This window comes from Rhinolophus ferrumequinum, chromosome X (genome assembly GCF_004115265.2).
Source record: "Rhinolophus ferrumequinum isolate MPI-CBG mRhiFer1 chromosome X, mRhiFer1_v1.p, whole genome shotgun sequence".
Classification (NCBI taxonomy): domain Eukaryota; kingdom Metazoa; phylum Chordata; class Mammalia; order Chiroptera; family Rhinolophidae; genus Rhinolophus; species Rhinolophus ferrumequinum.
Window position 1 is genome coordinate 22,385,738 of NC_046284.1, and position 17,251 is coordinate 22,402,988.

Here is a 17,251-nt window from a genome sequence, read left to right on the forward strand (position 1 = left end):
TTCATTTGGTCAACAAATTTGAAAACTGCAAACATCTTAGGAAAACATCCCAGCCCCATAACTGAGTGTTCACAGTGTATAGATACCCTGTACGAGGTCTGGGAGCTTTGGAGAAGGACCACCTCCATGCTGCCTGCCCTCAAGTTTCGTACAATCTATTACTGAAAAGAAGCCATTCAGATAACCACCAAGGAAGTCCAGTGTACCTGCTATAGAACCAAACTGCCAGGGTTCAAATCTTGGCCATTTATTGGAAGATCTTGTGTGAGTCCCTTAGTCTCTTTGGGCTTCTGCTTCTCCATCTATGAAATGAAATTAAAATACTCATTTCATATGATTATTTTGAAACCTAAATGAGTTAATACATGTAAAGCACTTAGAACCTGGCACATAGTAAGTATAAGCACTTGTATATCATATAAATCAAGAAAACCCAATAAAAGCTATCAGTACACAAGTTATTCTGACAAAGAACAGAACATTTTTCTTTTAATCTTGATATCAAGACTTTCATAATCATGAAACCATAGAAATTAAATAAGCATTTTCTCTCTAAGACTATTAATTCATTCTTTGTGTTAGTGCTTCAAAGGGGGAAGGGAGGAGTGTAAAGTTTTCCTTTCCCTGTTCTCTTTCAGTAGTCATTTTGAGAAATTATTTAATCTCCGCGAGAAGTCTGAAAAACATGACTTTTATAAAAGCAGTCGTAACCTCACCTGACTCATACCCCAGCCCCAAGGATTCATGAAGTCACTGACATCTGGGCTTAACATACCCTTCTAAACAAAAGGAAAATATGTCAAATGTTAGTCATGAGTTATAACCCAGAGGAACAATCAGATTGATCATTTTCAGTGGCATTACATGCCATAGAGAATCAATACATAACTGAGGGTTAAAGGAAGGCCTTGGAATGTGGTTACCCCTTTTGTCAATCCCCATGTGGCATGATCTACCACTTGGTCTTGGTCTTTTGGAGTGACACTACTTCCGTAAATAAGTTATTTTGGGACTCATGAGAAGTAATTGATTTTGAGTATTACAAGGAAGTGGAATGTGGATGAACTTGGGTTTCTATTAAAAATAAATTCCCAGAACAAGGTATGACTTAGTCCACTATTATATTTGCTTATGGGTGAAAGGTTTGCCCCTGGTATGGTGGAGAGACCACTGAGAGCTTGTGAAGGGACACTCACCAGGGCCTGGTATATCATGACATGACAGCAGGAGCCATCACTAGACAAGGAGATCCTGGACTTTTACCAGAAACTCCACTAGAGAATTTAAATTGAAGTGCCATATACTGTTTGGCTTTTTCTTCCCTGTGGCAATGGTACCCCTTCGGCTCTTTTACCAACCTATATTGCTTCTTACCAAGAAGCCCCTTCAAAAGAGAGGCAGCCATTTGGTTTATCCACTAGGGTAGTCCACAGTGAGAAGGTAGATCTGGTCCTTGGGACACTGGGTTCGCCATCCTGAGCTTGGGCGAGTCAGCGAGAGTGGGGAACCAAGGCCTGAGGAGTCGCACATTATTGGCATTTTCTCTGGGGGGATGAGCATTGCAGGGGACCCTTTTAAAACTCTTCTCTCTATACTAGGGGCTCATCCCACACAAGGGGTTTATTTCTCAGGTTCTGAATTCCCTTCATATAAAACACTGCATGGTGGTCTGATTAGTGCTTGTGAGACGAAAGACAGATTTTCTCCAACTTTGGTATTTCATATGTCCTTTCTTGTCCCACTTTCCTTATATCTTCCCCATCTCTCTCCTCAGTTCTGGTATTATTTAGTGTTTCCATAGCCTGTTAGAGCCGAGTTCCTTGTGATCATTTTTAGTAGTTACCCAACAAGCCATGTGCAGAGCATGAGCCAGTACTTAGCCAAAGAATGAAATGGAAAAACTCCACTAAACCCAGCTTCATAATCTTCTTTTAATAAAACCCTACTGCGTCATTTAGCTTGGTCTCTGTATTTAAAGCCTATGTTAGGAGAGGGTACTATAAGGTCTACTGCGTAAGTGATTTAGACTTACAACTGAACTAAGAATACAGTGGACCATTTCCTAGAGTTAAACAAAAAACGAATGGGAAAGGACTTACTTGAAAAAAAATGTTTCTCGAATATAACTATTGAGTTTTAAACTTTTGCTTATTTTCTAAAGACCTATAACATTTTGGAATTTCTTTGTGTTTTTCTAGAACAGGTTTCATCTTCTAACATAGAAATTTCCTACTTGCCTTGTTACCTAATCACACATATATTTCAGAATAATCCCTGGCATACTCAATAACTATTTGTTCACACTCTTTAGCTTTCTACGTTTCTTCTTACTAGGGCATTGTTTCCTCTTAAGTATAATATTCAACAAATGCCACGAGCTATTCTATGATTTTTCATAGGTATTTACATAATTACCCTTTACCTCTCTAAAATCCAGCCATTTAGCTGTCTCACCAATGTGGAACCTAACAAAATAACAAAGAAAACAACTGCTGGCTACTATTAGAGTTTAGTATGTTCTGTTTAAGAAGGCAGGGAAACATGATATATCTGGGAAATCTTTTCATTACAAATGTTTAATGAGGTGCATTACTAGAATCAAATGTATCAGGGTGACTGTCAGCAAATCAATTCATCTCTTTGGCTTTGGCCTTCTTCTCTCTAAAATGTGAGAGCTGTACTCAGTGATCTCTAAGACCCCTTCCAACTCCAAGACTTCTGTGATCCTGTGATTCTTCAGGCACCTCCTCTCTCGAGGCCTTTTTGCTCATCTGTAAAATGAGAGGGTGGAAAAGTATCAAAATCCTAACTTGTTTTAAAGAATGAACGTTGAGCTATCCAGAAAACCTAGCTACCTAGAATGGCCATTCCTCCAGGGTATTGGTTAGTCAAGATTTTAGTGTACATTAATACATAGTCAAAAGGACTAATTTAGTGCTTAGGAAAACATGGGACTGGTTAAAACTGTGAAAACGTCATAATACTTTGTGGGAAATGTTGACTTTAGTATATGTAATTACCAACTTGTTGGATATTTTCTCTCCTCCCTTTTAGGCTAGAGTTCTGTTTGTGATAAGAGGGTGTATGTGTATGCGTCACATAGTAGCCTAACAGGGTTAAGTTTTTCTCCTGAGAGTACTAATCCCCTGTTCCTCAGGGTACTGTTGGTAAATGTATCCAAAGTCACACCCAGAGTAGGTGAAGTGCACTGCTGGACTACCCTGTAGCCTAGCATCTGTTCCCTGACGGTGGTATCTGCTTTCAAAACCATGTTTGCGGAACTGGTTGGTACTGATAGAGAGGAATGCACTAATCCTCTGATACTGACTCCAGAAGAGGAGGGTGGGGCAGAGAGAATGAGAAGACTGCAACTTTGGGTTAGCTGCCAGCATGTGATACCCAGCCATGATCCTTTCTAAGCATTGATGGAAATGAGTGACAGGATGGGATCAGCTCTTCTATGCCCAAGACAGTTTCACCTTATGGAAGTAGGAAGATGAATCTAAGTCTCATTTCTCTGCAGAGGATGGCCAACCCAAATCTGGTTTCAGTAATGGTTTCAGTACTTCTTTCACCCTTGCGGCTTCCTTTCTTCATGAACTTGTAGTAGCCCCCAGTGTCCTGCCGTGTGGTGTCTCAGTTTCTGCCTGGTGTTGAAGCCCCTTTAAATTCTGGCCATGCACATGCTCCTTCCTACCATGTTTCCCTAAAATAAGACCTAGCCGGACCATCAGCTCTAATGCGTCTTTTGGAGCAAAAATTAATATAAGACCCGGTCTTATATTAGAGTAAAATAAGATAGTAAAATATTATAGTAAAATAAGAGGTCTTATATTAATTTTTGCTCCAGAAGATGCGCTGGAGCTGATGGTCTGGCTAGGTCTTATATTTGGGGAAACACGGTATGCGTCCAACCTTACTTCCCACAATTCTCCAACCCCATTCTAAGATGCCACAATTTGCTTGGTACGTTCTCTTACAGCTTTTGTTCTTTTTATTCTTCCTAACTGGATGTTCTCCCTCAATTTGACAACTTAAATCCAACTCCTTCTTCAGAATTTAGATGAAGTCCCATCTCTTCCATCAAGTGTTCCCTGAGGACTCCATGCTTTACTACTCCCACACCTTGGAAGGCCTTCTAGTAACCCCAAGTTTAAATGTATTCATATGCTTTCCTGTAGAATACATTAATGTTGCCTTCTACACAGCTATAGACATGGAATGGAGTACACACTAGGTACCCATCTAAACCCTGATTGAGGGGTTAAGTTTCACATGCAGTCTTTCTCTTTTTTTTTTCCTTTTATTTTGAGGCAGCATTGGGTGGTGTGGAAACGAGGGTTTTTTTTTTTTTTTTCCCAGATTTTTTTTTTTTTTTTATTAGGGAAAGGTAACAGGACTTTATTGGGGAACAGTGTGTACTTCCAGGACTTTTTCGAAGTCAAGTTGTTGTCCTTTCAGTCTTAATTGTGGAGGGCACAGCTCAGCTCCAGGTCCAGTTGCCGTTGCTAGTTCCAGGGGGCGCAGCCCACCATCCCTTGCGGGAGTTGAACCGGCAGCCTTGTGGTTGAGAGGACGCGCTCCAACCAACTGAGCCATCCGGGAGCTCAGCGGCAGCTCAGCTCAAGGAGCCGTGTTCAATCTTAGTTGCAGGGGGCGCTGCCCACCATTCCTTGCGGGAATCGAGACCGGCAACCTTGTGATTGAGAGCCCACTGGCCCATGTGGAAATCGAACTGGCAGCCTTCGGAGTTAGGAGCACGGAGCTCCAACTGCCTGAGCCACCAGGCCGGCCCTTTTTATTTTTTTTTAATTAGTTTATTGGGGTGACGATTGTTAGTAAAGTTACATAGATTTCAGGTGTGCAATTCTGTATTACATCATTGTCGTGCGGGAGATCCTGCTCGCTGCGCCATTTGTCATGCGAGGCGGCCTGCGGGGCCTCTAGTCCCGCTCCCTACATAAGAACGCAGGACATGGTGAGGCCAAAAAGAACACCCACGGAGCCATAGATAGGGGAGTCATACCACTATATTCTTGCTGGCGGCTGGGTTGGAGACACAGGAAGTAGGAGCCACACTATCCGCAACCTGCCGTCCACTTCTCTCTGCCAATCAACCTCACTTGCTAACTGCAATCCGCCTCTCTGCAATCCGCAATCCACACTCTGCTGCTTGCAGGCTCAGCCACCATCTTCTTGCTAGCCCCCATTTTTTCTGCTAGCGTAGCCACGGCAGTTATATTAGTGGCCAATGGCTCACTGGTTACAGCTGACGGCCAACTAGCCACAGCTGATGGCCATCCAATCACAGTTGATGGCCATTTACTACCTGAGCCAGCACCTTTCCACGTGAGGCTGAGAGCCTGAAAACTGCACTCCTGGCTCTGTCCCCACAATCATCTATAAATCATATTGTTTGAAAGGAACCCTCATACACTGTTGGTGGGAATGCAGATTGGTGCAGCCGTTATGAAAAGCAGTGTGGAGGTTCCTCAAAAAATTACGAATAGAATTACCATATGACCCAGCAATCCCTCTCCTGGGTATCTACCCTAAAAATCTGAAAACATTTATACATAAAGACACATGTGCTCCAATGTTCATTGCAGCTTTGTTTACGGTGGCCAAGACATGGAAACAACCAAAATGTCCTTCGATAGATGAATGGATAAAGAAGTTGTGGTATATAGACACAATGGAATACTCTTCGGTGGTAAGATGAAATAGGAGCATCTGTGACAACATGGATGGATCTTGAGAGTATAATGCTAAGCGAAATAAGTCAGTCAGAAAAAGCAGAGAACCATATGATTTCACTGATATGTGGTGTATAAACCACATGCAGTCTTGTAGTGTGTGTTTTTGAAAAGAAACCTGCTTGTGTTCCAGTCTGGCAAGGCAAACACTGTGATGGTAGCGTCCATAGCAGGCCATGCACGGTGGGCAGGTAAAGGTAGCCTCTACTACTGTGTCTCATGGCTGATCCTGGAAAGAAATTTTTAAAAGGACTTTGAAATAATAGAGCCATTTAACGTGAGTGAGAGTGAGTACGTGAGCAAGAGACAGGGTGGATGAATGGGAGGTACATGGAGTTTGGTTACTTCAGGTAATGCAGTATTCATCCCTATGCCCCCCACCTCCTTCCCGACACACACCTTTCTTTTATCTAATCATGTTCTCCTTTACCTCTTCAGGAAACAGGCCGGTCCTGCTAAATGTGATCCATCACAGATCATTCTTAAGTTAAATTCATGGCCAGGCCTTCAAGGTCAGCTTGATAGACTTCCAGTTTCTGTGTCTATCTTTGCCCCACCATTGTCTCTTTCTTCTCCCAAATTAGGTAAATCCTACAGCCCAGTGTACCCACGCCTTGCTGAAGATGATCTACTGCTCCCACTGCCAGGGTCTAGTGACTGTGAAGCCATGTTACAACTACTGCTCGAACATCATGAGAGGCTGTTTGGCCAACCAAGGAGATCTTGATTTTGAGTGGAACAATTTCATAGGTGAGCAAGTGATTAATGTATGTGTGTTGCTGGAAATAGCTCAGCTTCTGGCTATAAGGAATATTGTAATTGTTAGCTATGAAATTTTGTTCATTATTTAATGTTTGCCAGAGTTTGAACTGTACTCAGAGTTCATACCATGCTACAAGTAAATGTTCCCTTGAACTAATAGTGACATTTCTGAAAACATTAGACACAGTGAATACCAAGTTTTAATAACAACAAAGTGACTTTCTGACATTTTCCCCCAATGGCCAGTTTTAGTTATGCATCATAGTTTATGTATCCATGTAAATCCATGTAGTCATCACTACACTGCTGAAGTGGCTTTTAAAATGTTATATGTTGTATCTGTTACACTGCACCCAAATCTGCAAGCTGGCCGGATACTCATTGGATATTTGGCTCAGATGAAATCTGATTGTGGAAATTTAGGGATTCTGTTTCTATAGAGGATTTGACAATAACAGACCACTCTGGTGAGTATTCTCACATATACTTAAAACCTGCAAAATCATTACTGGAACTCAGCAATGTAAGTGAAGTGGCCAGTTTCTCAGAGGGTTAATGATGATTTTGGGAAAGGACAAATTCAGGATAATTTAAAGGTCCAGTCATCAACTCCCTTAATGCCTACTTAATGCATATGTTAGTCCTGAAACATCAATGTTTCTGAAGCTCCTAATGGTGAGTGCTAGTGGGGCCAGGCACACGTACTAATAGCTCACAAAAACAAACTCAGATTTTTTTTTCCCACCCCCCAGTCACGTTTGCATAATTGCGGAATTTGTGTGTCTTTATAAGCACCTATTTTTCACTTATTTGTTCACATCATGGGAGCATGTATGCAATTTGCTGGCTTTTTTTTTTTTTGCAGGGGGGTGATTGGCGGTGGGGAATGCTTTTCAGTCTGCATGAGAGCTAATTACCATATTAACTCTTTTTGAAAGTGCATCAATAAATTGGCTCCAACAGATTCTTGAGAACACTGACACAGGAAAAAAAAATGTGAATATTAAGCACTTCAACACAATTGTAGCCTAAATAGCTCAAAGCTAGAAGACCTGAAAAAATCTTCTACACACAGAAAAGCAGAATCCCATGAAAGAGAAGGGGTAAGACCAGCCAAGACACATACGCACAAATGACACATCATGCCCAGACTGAAGCTATGGGAGAGATTGTTGCTTTAAAATATTTCCCATGGTAATAAAAGCCCATGGCATTTGCAGATCTAAAGTTGATATTTTTCTTTCTCTTTTTTTAATCCCACTGTCACCCCCACACCCACATGTCAAGTCTGCAGTTCACTTTTGCTAATTTTTTTTTTTTAAGTTGGTTAGCCCTTTTCACTTTTCCCTATAGCCTCTAACGTACTAATTCCCTGGACAGAGGAGTAGAATTTGCCACACAGTACAAAAAAAATGTAATGGTGACTGATCTAGTTTTGCTAACTGTTCTACAGACACATCAGGAAAAAGGTGCAGTGGCATGTCCCTTGTACTATTCTGTTATTCTAATGTTCTAGACAAAACGATAACTCATATCCTGTATCAAAATGCAAATTCTTCTACATATTTTTCTAACAGTTTGCCGGGCCATATCAAAAAGCAAAACCATACTCTGTCTTGCTTAATAAATGTTTCCAACCAGGAACTCTACAACAAGGAGGACTTAAGTTACTGTTCTGGGTGTTTTAAAAATTACATTTGTTATCTTTCAAGAAACAAAATTAAACCCAAGTAGAAATGGATAGGATTTCTAAATCAATTTTTGTCAGTTATTTTAAATTACACTTTTTGGAGGGATGAGGTGTATAATTGTATCTAAACTTCATTTTTAATGGATATTTTATTCTTTATTTTTAATAAGCTGATAGAAAAGGCCAAGAATAATAGACATTGTTAATCTCCAATGCTTTTTCATGAATTTTCACAAGGGTTTAATTAATTTGCTCTGTGGTTGCAGAATTCAGTCCCAATTTACATGCCTCTGCTATAAGTTTTTTTTCTTTGCAAGGAATTTATCTTTCCCCTTTAAATGATTGCAGTTAATGAATGATCAAGGGCTCCCCCCCCCACACACACACCCTTCTTTAAATCAGATCTTCGTGTTAAATCGGGAAACTGCCTTTTGTTCTTCCAGTTGGGTCATGAGGCTGAAGATGTGGGTTTCTGATTATTGGTGGCACCATGCAAAAGGAATCACTCTCCCTAGTGAGAAGGGGGTGCTTTGTTGTTTGGGAGGGGGGAACGACTCAATGCTGGTATCCTGGGCACCGAAATCCTGCAGTTGGACCAGACCTTCTAAGAGACCAATGATGAGTTTTCCAAACCTGCCTTCTGGTTGCCATGCCCTCCCTTTTCCTCTCTTTAATTGCATCTATTAAGGTACTGTTGGCCTTTATCAAGGTAGATCCAAATATTTGAAACACCCTGCACTTGGTTCTGTAAGAGGGTGGTGATATGAAACCCTCAGTTTGAAAACTAAACCAAATACTGCCCCTAGACTCCCACCACCAGAAAAGCCAGTTTCTGGAGAGCCATAAATGATGCTTAGCTCGGAGCCCCTTGTTCTCTATCACATGCTGTAGTAGTGTTAATGTTGTTTGACTCCTAGCCAATCATACTAATATCACAGGTTGCTGCCAGTGGGAATTTAGTATTGGGGTATTGAGATTGCTGGTGGGGACACCAGCCAGTTCCCGGCAGGAGGCAGTCAGTCAAATAACCCATAAACAAGAGCCCCGTGGCCTAGATCAACCAGAAGAAAACCCAAACGCCAAACCAACCATCTTTGGATTTCGCTTCGCGCATCTAATCAGGGCTGGCTGCTGCAAGGAAGAGCCCAGTTGATAGCCAATCATGACTTCTTCCCCCAGGGGTTAGGGGCAGCTTTGGCTTCTGGGCTGCAGGCCATAGGCAGAGTGCGCCCTCATTCGCATTCTTCAGCCACGCAACACGCAACGCCATGGCACCGGCCCCAACAAAGGCCCGGCTTCGCTCTCCATTCCCAGGCCCTTGTGTATGGCCAGCCGGCTCAGAGTTTACAAAGACGCCAAACAGCCAGAAGAATTGGGGTTTATGTTTCCTTTCAGTCTTTCACAAACACATTAGTGATCTGGCCTTTCCTTGCCACTAGGGGAATAAGTAGTTGCAAAATGTGCTGTTTTCTCTTGCTTAAAATCTGCATTTTGGATGTTTATTATCTGTCTATTCATAATATTTCTATTTGGAGCAAGGGCCGACTTCTCAGCTATGAAGGAATGTGCTTTCTGTACGTGGCAGCCCTGCTGCTTTGACAATGATGAACACATTTAAGTTGTGCTCCACTTGTTTACAAAAGTCTCCTTTTGCTAGCACATCAAAAGCATTTTTTCTCTCCTCTAGTACAATGGTATATTCATGCTGGCAGCCTTTACTTAGAGGTTGGAAGCGTCACTTTATTGGCGCTTACCACAATGCAATCTGAAACTTCATTTGTTATTACTTTAAAAAAATTGCATTTCACGGAAATCTATTTGTGGTTTGTGACATCGGAATTGCAGTTTAGAGAAATGACCCTGTGCTTTAAAATGCTGTGTTGCATTTGTTCTAGGTTGAAGGTGAAAGGTTGATGACCAAATTTGGTTTCATTGATATGCTGATGCTGAAAGTTCTTTTCACTAGAAAACTTAGGTAGAAGTTCAGCTGTGGCCTGCAGTGTTCTCTGAGAAGGACACACAATCTTCTGGAAACTGTAGTCCTTCTTTCTAGCAGCTGTCCTTAGACTACCCGAATGCTGTGGATAATGTGAGCCTAACTCTCCTTTTCCTGCCGTGCTTTAAGCACTAGAGTGTAAAGGGGAGAGAACATGATTACATTTCTAATTTTCTCCAATGAGTATCAGACCAAAATACAAAATCTCATAATCCCAACAAACATACGTGGCAAGAAAACAAGTATAGCGTATTTTGTTTAAGAGATTCAATGTGTACTAAAAAAATTCGACACTCTTCCAGCATGTAAAAGTGACTTGCAGAATAATTAGTGAAGACACACTGTGAGTACATGGTTTGTGTGTCCTGTGTTGTCTTTTCACTCAAATACAAAGAGATACATCTTTTGCTTTAAAATAAATTGAGGCCCTTATATTTGAAACATGAAGTTTTTCTTACTCCAGAAATTGCATTGTTCAAAATTTCATTATTTGACGTCATTAGAATTCCTAGAAATACTTTTATTTGCATTTTCTAACTGCACACTCAACGATGTGCAAGGGTTTCATTAAAAAATAATAATAAAGAATTGGTATGCCAGGATTTTAACAGATGTGTATTTGACTCTTGTAAATGGAACCTGAAATGAAAAGATCCTGGGAAGTCTGGGAGAACTGGCACGTTATTCAGCCTCCAGCCTTAGTTTGTCAGCTGGGAGCTAGCTTAGAGCCTTACAGTGACAGCCTTTGACACACGAAGGAATGAATAATCAGTATAATAGAAGATTCCTGATTGGGTTTCCTTGCTGTGGAATGAAGCATTCATCTGGCCACTTCGCACTTTAGAGAGCTAGCAATACTTAATGCAGTTTGGTGTAATAGAAATAGGTATGAAAACATGAATTCATTATGATGAGTGCCTTCCCTCCACCCCCACGGGAAACAAAGACAGTAAAATAATCAGGCCGATTACCCAAGGCTGAACTAATGATTTACTTTCTATGCTGTGTTATTCTTCCCCAAACTTCATGTCAGATGCTATGCTGATGGTGGCTGAGAGGCTGGAGGGCCCTTTCAACATCGAGTCAGTCATGGATCCTATCGATGTGAAGATTTCTGATGCTATTATGAACATGCAAGAGAATAGTGTGCAAGTGTCTCAGAAGGTAATGAAGGCAGGATACTGGAAACGAGCGCCAGGGCCCCCCTCCAGCTCATGATGTGACTTCCCTAATATGATCACACTTGCTCCAATGCAGGTTTTCCAGGGATGTGGACCCCCCAAACCTCTCCCAGCCGGACGAATTTCCCGTTCCATCTCTGAAAGTGCTTTCAGTGCTCGCTTCAGACCATATCACCCTGAGGAACGCCCAACCACAGCAGCTGGCACTAGTTTGGACCGACTGGTGAGCACTTTGGCAGAAATGGCCGTGTTTAATGACAAAGAACTGAAAACATTTGCTGAAAATGCAATTTTAGGGAAGACTTACAAGCGTGGGTCTTTCGGGTGAAACTTTTCAAGCAAATTGCATGTGAGTGTCAGTAAATCTGCCTCTCTCATTTTCTAGCTCAGAAAGTTCATACGTAGTTTAGGAAATGTGATACAATAAGTCTTATCTCAAAAACTACCTGTTGTTTTACCATGTATTTACTAAACATCTACTGTGAGCTCATCACTGCTGGTTATAGGGTGGCTCAGGAATAAGACAGACCCTTGTTATCAATAAGCCCCAACAGAGCGGAAAATGCAGACATTCCAGCATACTAACTAAGGTGATGTTTAGTAAATGGTGGGATGGGAGAAGGACAAGAAAATGTAAGCAAGCAAACTGCTTTATACACAGTAACATGTTGCAAACATAGTAGTAGGGGGGAACAGAGAGGAGGGGAGGGAGTGCAGTGACAGGCAAGATTCAGGGTGGACAGTATATAATACGCTTGATCCTGAATATAAAAGGCTTGCAAGAAGAGACTCTGTCTCATTGTATCTGCAGGGCATGGAACCTGGTGGGCCTCGGATGGTAGTTATAATGGGGAGTAGAGTGGACAGTGGACCCAGCAATTCATTCAGAACGTTTCAACTATTAATTCATTTGAGTGGATTTTATACTTACAAAAATAAATTTGATTTTCATTTTTTTGTAGTGACTCATGTTGAAAGTGAGTTGCTTATCACTCTGAATGTACATTAGAAATGATCAACAGGCATATCTGTAAGGTGGTTTTGTGTTGTTTTACAGGGGTCTCTCTCTTTTTCTCTTAATTAGGTTACTGATGTCAAGGAGAAACTGAAACAGGCCAAGAAGTTCTGGTCCTCTCTTCCTAGCAATGTTTGCAATGATGAGAGGATGGCTGCAGGAAATGGCAATGAAGATGACTGCTGGAATGGAAAAGGCAAAAGCAGGTTAGCCTCCGTTGCATGGATTTGCAATCTCTCCCTTCCTAGATGGCTGGTAACCTTCAAAGAGGGTTTTCTCAGTTGTCAATCGAGGGAGGCATCATGAAGCAATTCACAGTGGGTAGCAACAACGTGGAAATTTCTAGACATAGTAACGGGCTTTGTGGTACAAGTATTGGGAAAGCACCCAGCTCTTAATACTTGTACTGGGGCAGAAGTTTGTGGTAGTAGTCATATTCCGGCATTCGTGCTCCAACCAGGGACAAAGCTGTTTTCAGTAGTGTCATTTAAAAAATATTTAATACCTGTGTTTCTTTTCCCAATTGCCTCGCCCCATAAAGTGCCAGCTCTTAAAAGGTCTCGTTCTCTTATTTAATGTTGCCCTATATCCCTCCCCTGCACACTCAGTAACTTAAATAAGTACCCCTTTTATCAGCACTTTACTCTTGACCTGCCAACCTCTGCAAAAAAGTCATGGTCAAATTGGAGAAACAAGGTAAATACCCAGGAAAAGGAGAAATTCAAGTTCACAAGAAATGGAAGGACTTCGAGTTAATTGTAATCAATGGAAATACTAACATCTGGGCCAAAATCTTTGATCTTCTGTAACTTTTTATTTTACTGATCATCTGTCTCAGTGGGGTCGTTCTCATTTCAGGTACCTGTTTGCAGTGACAGGAAATGGACTGGCCAACCAGGTCAGTAATCCCGAGGTCCAGGTTGACACCAGCAAACCCGACATACTGATCCTTCGTCAAATCATGGCTCTTCGGGTCATGACCAGTAAAATGAAGAATGCTTACAATGGGAATGATGTGGACTTCTTTGATATCAGTAAGCACTTGTGGTTCTAAAGTACAAATTGTTCTTGTATGTCTTGTGATGAGAACAAGTGGAATGAAATATCTATTCGTTTTTATTTTGTTTTTGTTGTTTTTTAATAGGTGATGAAAACAGTGGAGAAGGAAGTGGAAGTGGATGTGAGTATCAGCATTGCCCTTCGGAGCTTGAATACAATGCAACTGACCACTCTGGGAAGAATGCCAACGATAAAGCTAGCCGTGCTGGTGCCCGTGTTAGGGCACAGCCCTACCTCCTCACTATCTTCTGCATCTTGTTCCTGGTTATGCAGAGAGAGTGGAGATAATTCACAATCAGAGAGGAAAAAGTGTTCATCAAAAAGTAAAAAGGCACCGGTTATCACTTTTACACCACCATCCTAGTGACTTTGCTTTTTAAATGAATGGACAACGATGTACAGTTTTTACTGTGTGGCCACTGGTTTAAAAAATGCTGACCTTGTTTTTTCATTCAGTTTTGCTGGAAAAGGGGACTCGTATGTAAAGTCAGTTCTGCTTCCCCAGATCATGTTTAAACGTGGCTAGCAGTGTAGGTACAGAACTGTAGTTAGTTGTGCATTTGTGATTTTCTCACTCTTGGTTTTTTTGTTGTTGTTTTGTTTTGTTTTTGTTTGTGTTTGTGGGTTTCTTTTCTTCAATTATGATCTCACCTTGTTTCTTACAAGAAAACCAGGGTCCTTTCTTGGCATGTAACATGTACGTATTTCTGAAATATTAAATAGCTGTACAGAAGCAGGTTTTATTTATCACGTTATCTTATTAAAAGAAAAAGCCCAACAAGCAGTAAAATTTCCATTTATCCTTGTCGTTTTAGTTGCCTTACCTGGAGAGAAGAGGAGGCAATTTTGTTTTTTTTTTTTTTTGTTATTAAGTGAGGACAGAATGTGAAGGCACAAGGGGGCTTCTAAGCCACTTGTCAGGGTGTATTCAAGCATCAGTACAAGAAGAATGTTACATTTCATTTATAGCTGGTGACTGGAAGAGACTGCAGACTCACTCACTTTGGTTGAGTTGAATTCCATAAACTAAGATCACCTCTAGGTCCATTCCTTGAACCCGCTTAAAGTGTAACTCATTTAGAAGATTCTTGGTACATTTTCCCTAGAAAGATAGAAGGCCATTCAGGATGTCCCAGTTATCACATGTTCACACTGAGTTTAGGGGTGGGATTTTTTGTTTGTTCGTTTTGTTTGTTTGTTTAGCCACTGTGTGCTGGTCTTTGTGTCCATACTTGACCCTCTTTGAATTGATATCCTGATGGCAGAAATAAGCGATCGACTATCTCATTTGGTCCCTCTTGTTACAATGTTCCAGATTTCAAACCCAGCCATACAGAGGGAGATGTCTGGGGCTAGCTAGAATCAGGGTGGGTACAGCCTGGGCTCAGGGAAAAGCATCGACACTCTGAGCAAAGTTTTTGTCTGTGTATTTGCATTTGCATTCATTTGGGGATCCCGGTTTTATAAAAGATTCTAAGGTGTCTTATTTGAGTCTATTTCTTGCTCAGCCTCCTCTGATCATAAAGGCAAAGGGCTTGCAGTGGTTCACAGCAGTGTGCTCTCCCATCAGCCAAGAAACCCACTTGGGGTAGATCTGGGTATCCAGATTTTTTTCCATGTGCTGTGGGTCTTTTTTTGTTTTGTTTTGTTTTGTTTTGTTTTGTTTTTTTGTTTTGTTTTGTTTTGGTGGGAAGAGTGGGAGTAGGTACAGCCGAGAAGATGACATCTTACCGGTGACCCTTAGCCATGTGGGTGACCTGGCAAAGGCCATATCTGTTGTCCCAGGCCAAAGACTAACAACTGCCTTAGCCCCTTAGAAGCCCTTTCCTTGTGTCCTTACCAAATGACAGCTTATAAAACTATGAGAATGTAACAAATCACTTTTAAAGGAGTTCCCAAAAGTCTTCAGAAAAAATAAAATTCTGCAAGTCTCTTCCTGCTTTAGACAGCCATTAAGATCCCAACCAATTCTATAGACATTAAAACCCACACAGAGGTTGTTTGTGTTATTGTTCAATCTTCAGTTGTAAGAGTAATTCTCTATTTTTATATTGAAACATAATTACTTGATAGCTCAGGGTCTACAATTCATTCAACTTTTTACACCAAATTCTGCAGAATGGTCAAAATGGCATATTGGAGGCTGTTGTAAACAGAGGCTTAATTTTATTAGAAGTAGCCAGTTATTTATTAAAGCATGATGTTAATAAAATAGGCATATTCTGGCTGGTGTGTATAAGTGGTTTTTTTTTTTAAAAAAAAAAACAACAAATCATAGAAGACATAAAATTGAAAAGGCACTCCATTTATGTTTGAGGAAAAATGGATTGTAAATAGCTAAGCTGCCTTGTGAGAACTTGGAAAATGTGCTGATACTTAGTAACTACCTCAGTTGTGAGGAATTTCCTTTTTCGCTTAGACTGCTATTACTTTTACTTGGTAGAAATGAATCTGGTCTGCAAAATGTGGCTCAAAGAGTTATCCCCATAGACCTTGTTAGATTGTTTTTAATTTAAAACCTTGAACTCTGCCCAGCTGTTTTCTTTCAGTCAAGTTCTCTAAACCAATAACATTTTCCGAATTAAATATTCTTGAAGGTTCTTCTGGACTCTTACTGATTTGTTTTCTTTCCTTGCATTTTTTTTTCTGTTACTCTTTTATTATTTAAATTGTCTCTTGCTTTTGAACTTGAACTATGAAATAAACAAATCCTAGATTTTTCCATTCAGGTCTGACTGGATAACTCTTGGCTTCTAACCAGCTGGCAGGCTCCCTCCACCCCCTAAAAAAAGAATAAAGGCAAGTTGAATATTTTAAAACCTTAAGAGTTCACAGTATGAGGTAGAATAAAAGCTCTGTTAGGAGAACTGACTTTTTCAAAGTCTCAGTTAATAGCATGTGAAGGGTTTGTGTTTTACAAAGTCATTTTTAAATTATTCTTTCAAACACTTCACCTTAAGGAAACACTCTACCTTAAGGAAAAGTGTTTTGTGACTCTTAGATTTATATTTTATTTCAAAAACAGTCGGTAATTAGCACCTATTATCTTGATAAAAGAAAAAGTGCAAAAAATTGACTTGCATTTTTAAACTTTAGTTACTGGGTATTAGAAATCTAACAGTTTACATGAAGTAAAAAATTTATCATTTGTGATTACAGAACCAAAATAAAAGTAGGTATAGATGGTGCTGCACAAAATTCTACTTTCTCTTCTGTTGTTGGCAGAATATGTCTATTTGCACAGCTAAAAAGTAGTATGTTAATAATAATATCTACTACAGGAGGCTTGTGCGTATGTGTTCTCACTCAGGCAAATGCCAAGTTACCAAATAGAACTTTCTGTCTTTCTAGAAATAAGAAAAAAAGCACCGAGATAATTCATGCAGCTTAGAACTTAGTGGAAAAAACATAACTCTGCATTCGTGATACACTTTACAAATTCAGTTTCTACTTTTAAACTCCTAATTATTTTGTTCTAAAAATCATTTTTATATATGTGAAAACTATCTGAAAGGTGACATATGGTAACATAGGAATTCAAGTCCATCAGTAAGGCCAATGCTATAGATTTACTTGTCTGATTTGGATTTTAAATAGGTAATACATTGCCAGGATTTAAAAACCAAAACATATATTGGTACAGAGTGAAAGTTTTCCTCCCAGTCCTGCCCATCTGCCCAGATACCCCCGTGCCCTAGGTAAACTTATTATTAGAAGAGATATACATACATCTTCTTGCAAAGTTTCTTTATACACAGAGGGTGCCAAAAAGAAATGTATACACATTTTAAG

The 17,251-nt window shown here is 40.4% G+C and overlaps 1 protein-coding gene across 1 annotated transcript in view; it reads left to right on the forward strand.

Annotated features, from left to right (window-relative positions):
* Positions 1–16,059, forward strand: part of GPC4 (glypican 4) — a 121,077-nt gene extending 105,018 nt beyond the window's left edge. The window contains exons 4-9 of the mRNA XM_033114643.1: positions 6,341–6,506; positions 11,238–11,368; positions 11,462–11,608; positions 12,470–12,606; positions 13,259–13,434; positions 13,545–16,059. Of these exons, the coding sequence (XP_032970534.1) occupies positions 6,341–6,506; positions 11,238–11,368; positions 11,462–11,608; positions 12,470–12,606; positions 13,259–13,434; positions 13,545–13,747 (960 nt within the window). The 3' untranslated portion in view covers positions 13,748–16,059. The remainder of the gene's footprint in view (positions 1–6,340; positions 6,507–11,237; positions 11,369–11,461; positions 11,609–12,469; positions 12,607–13,258; positions 13,435–13,544) is intronic.
* Positions 16,060–17,251: the final 1,192 nt, after the last annotated feature.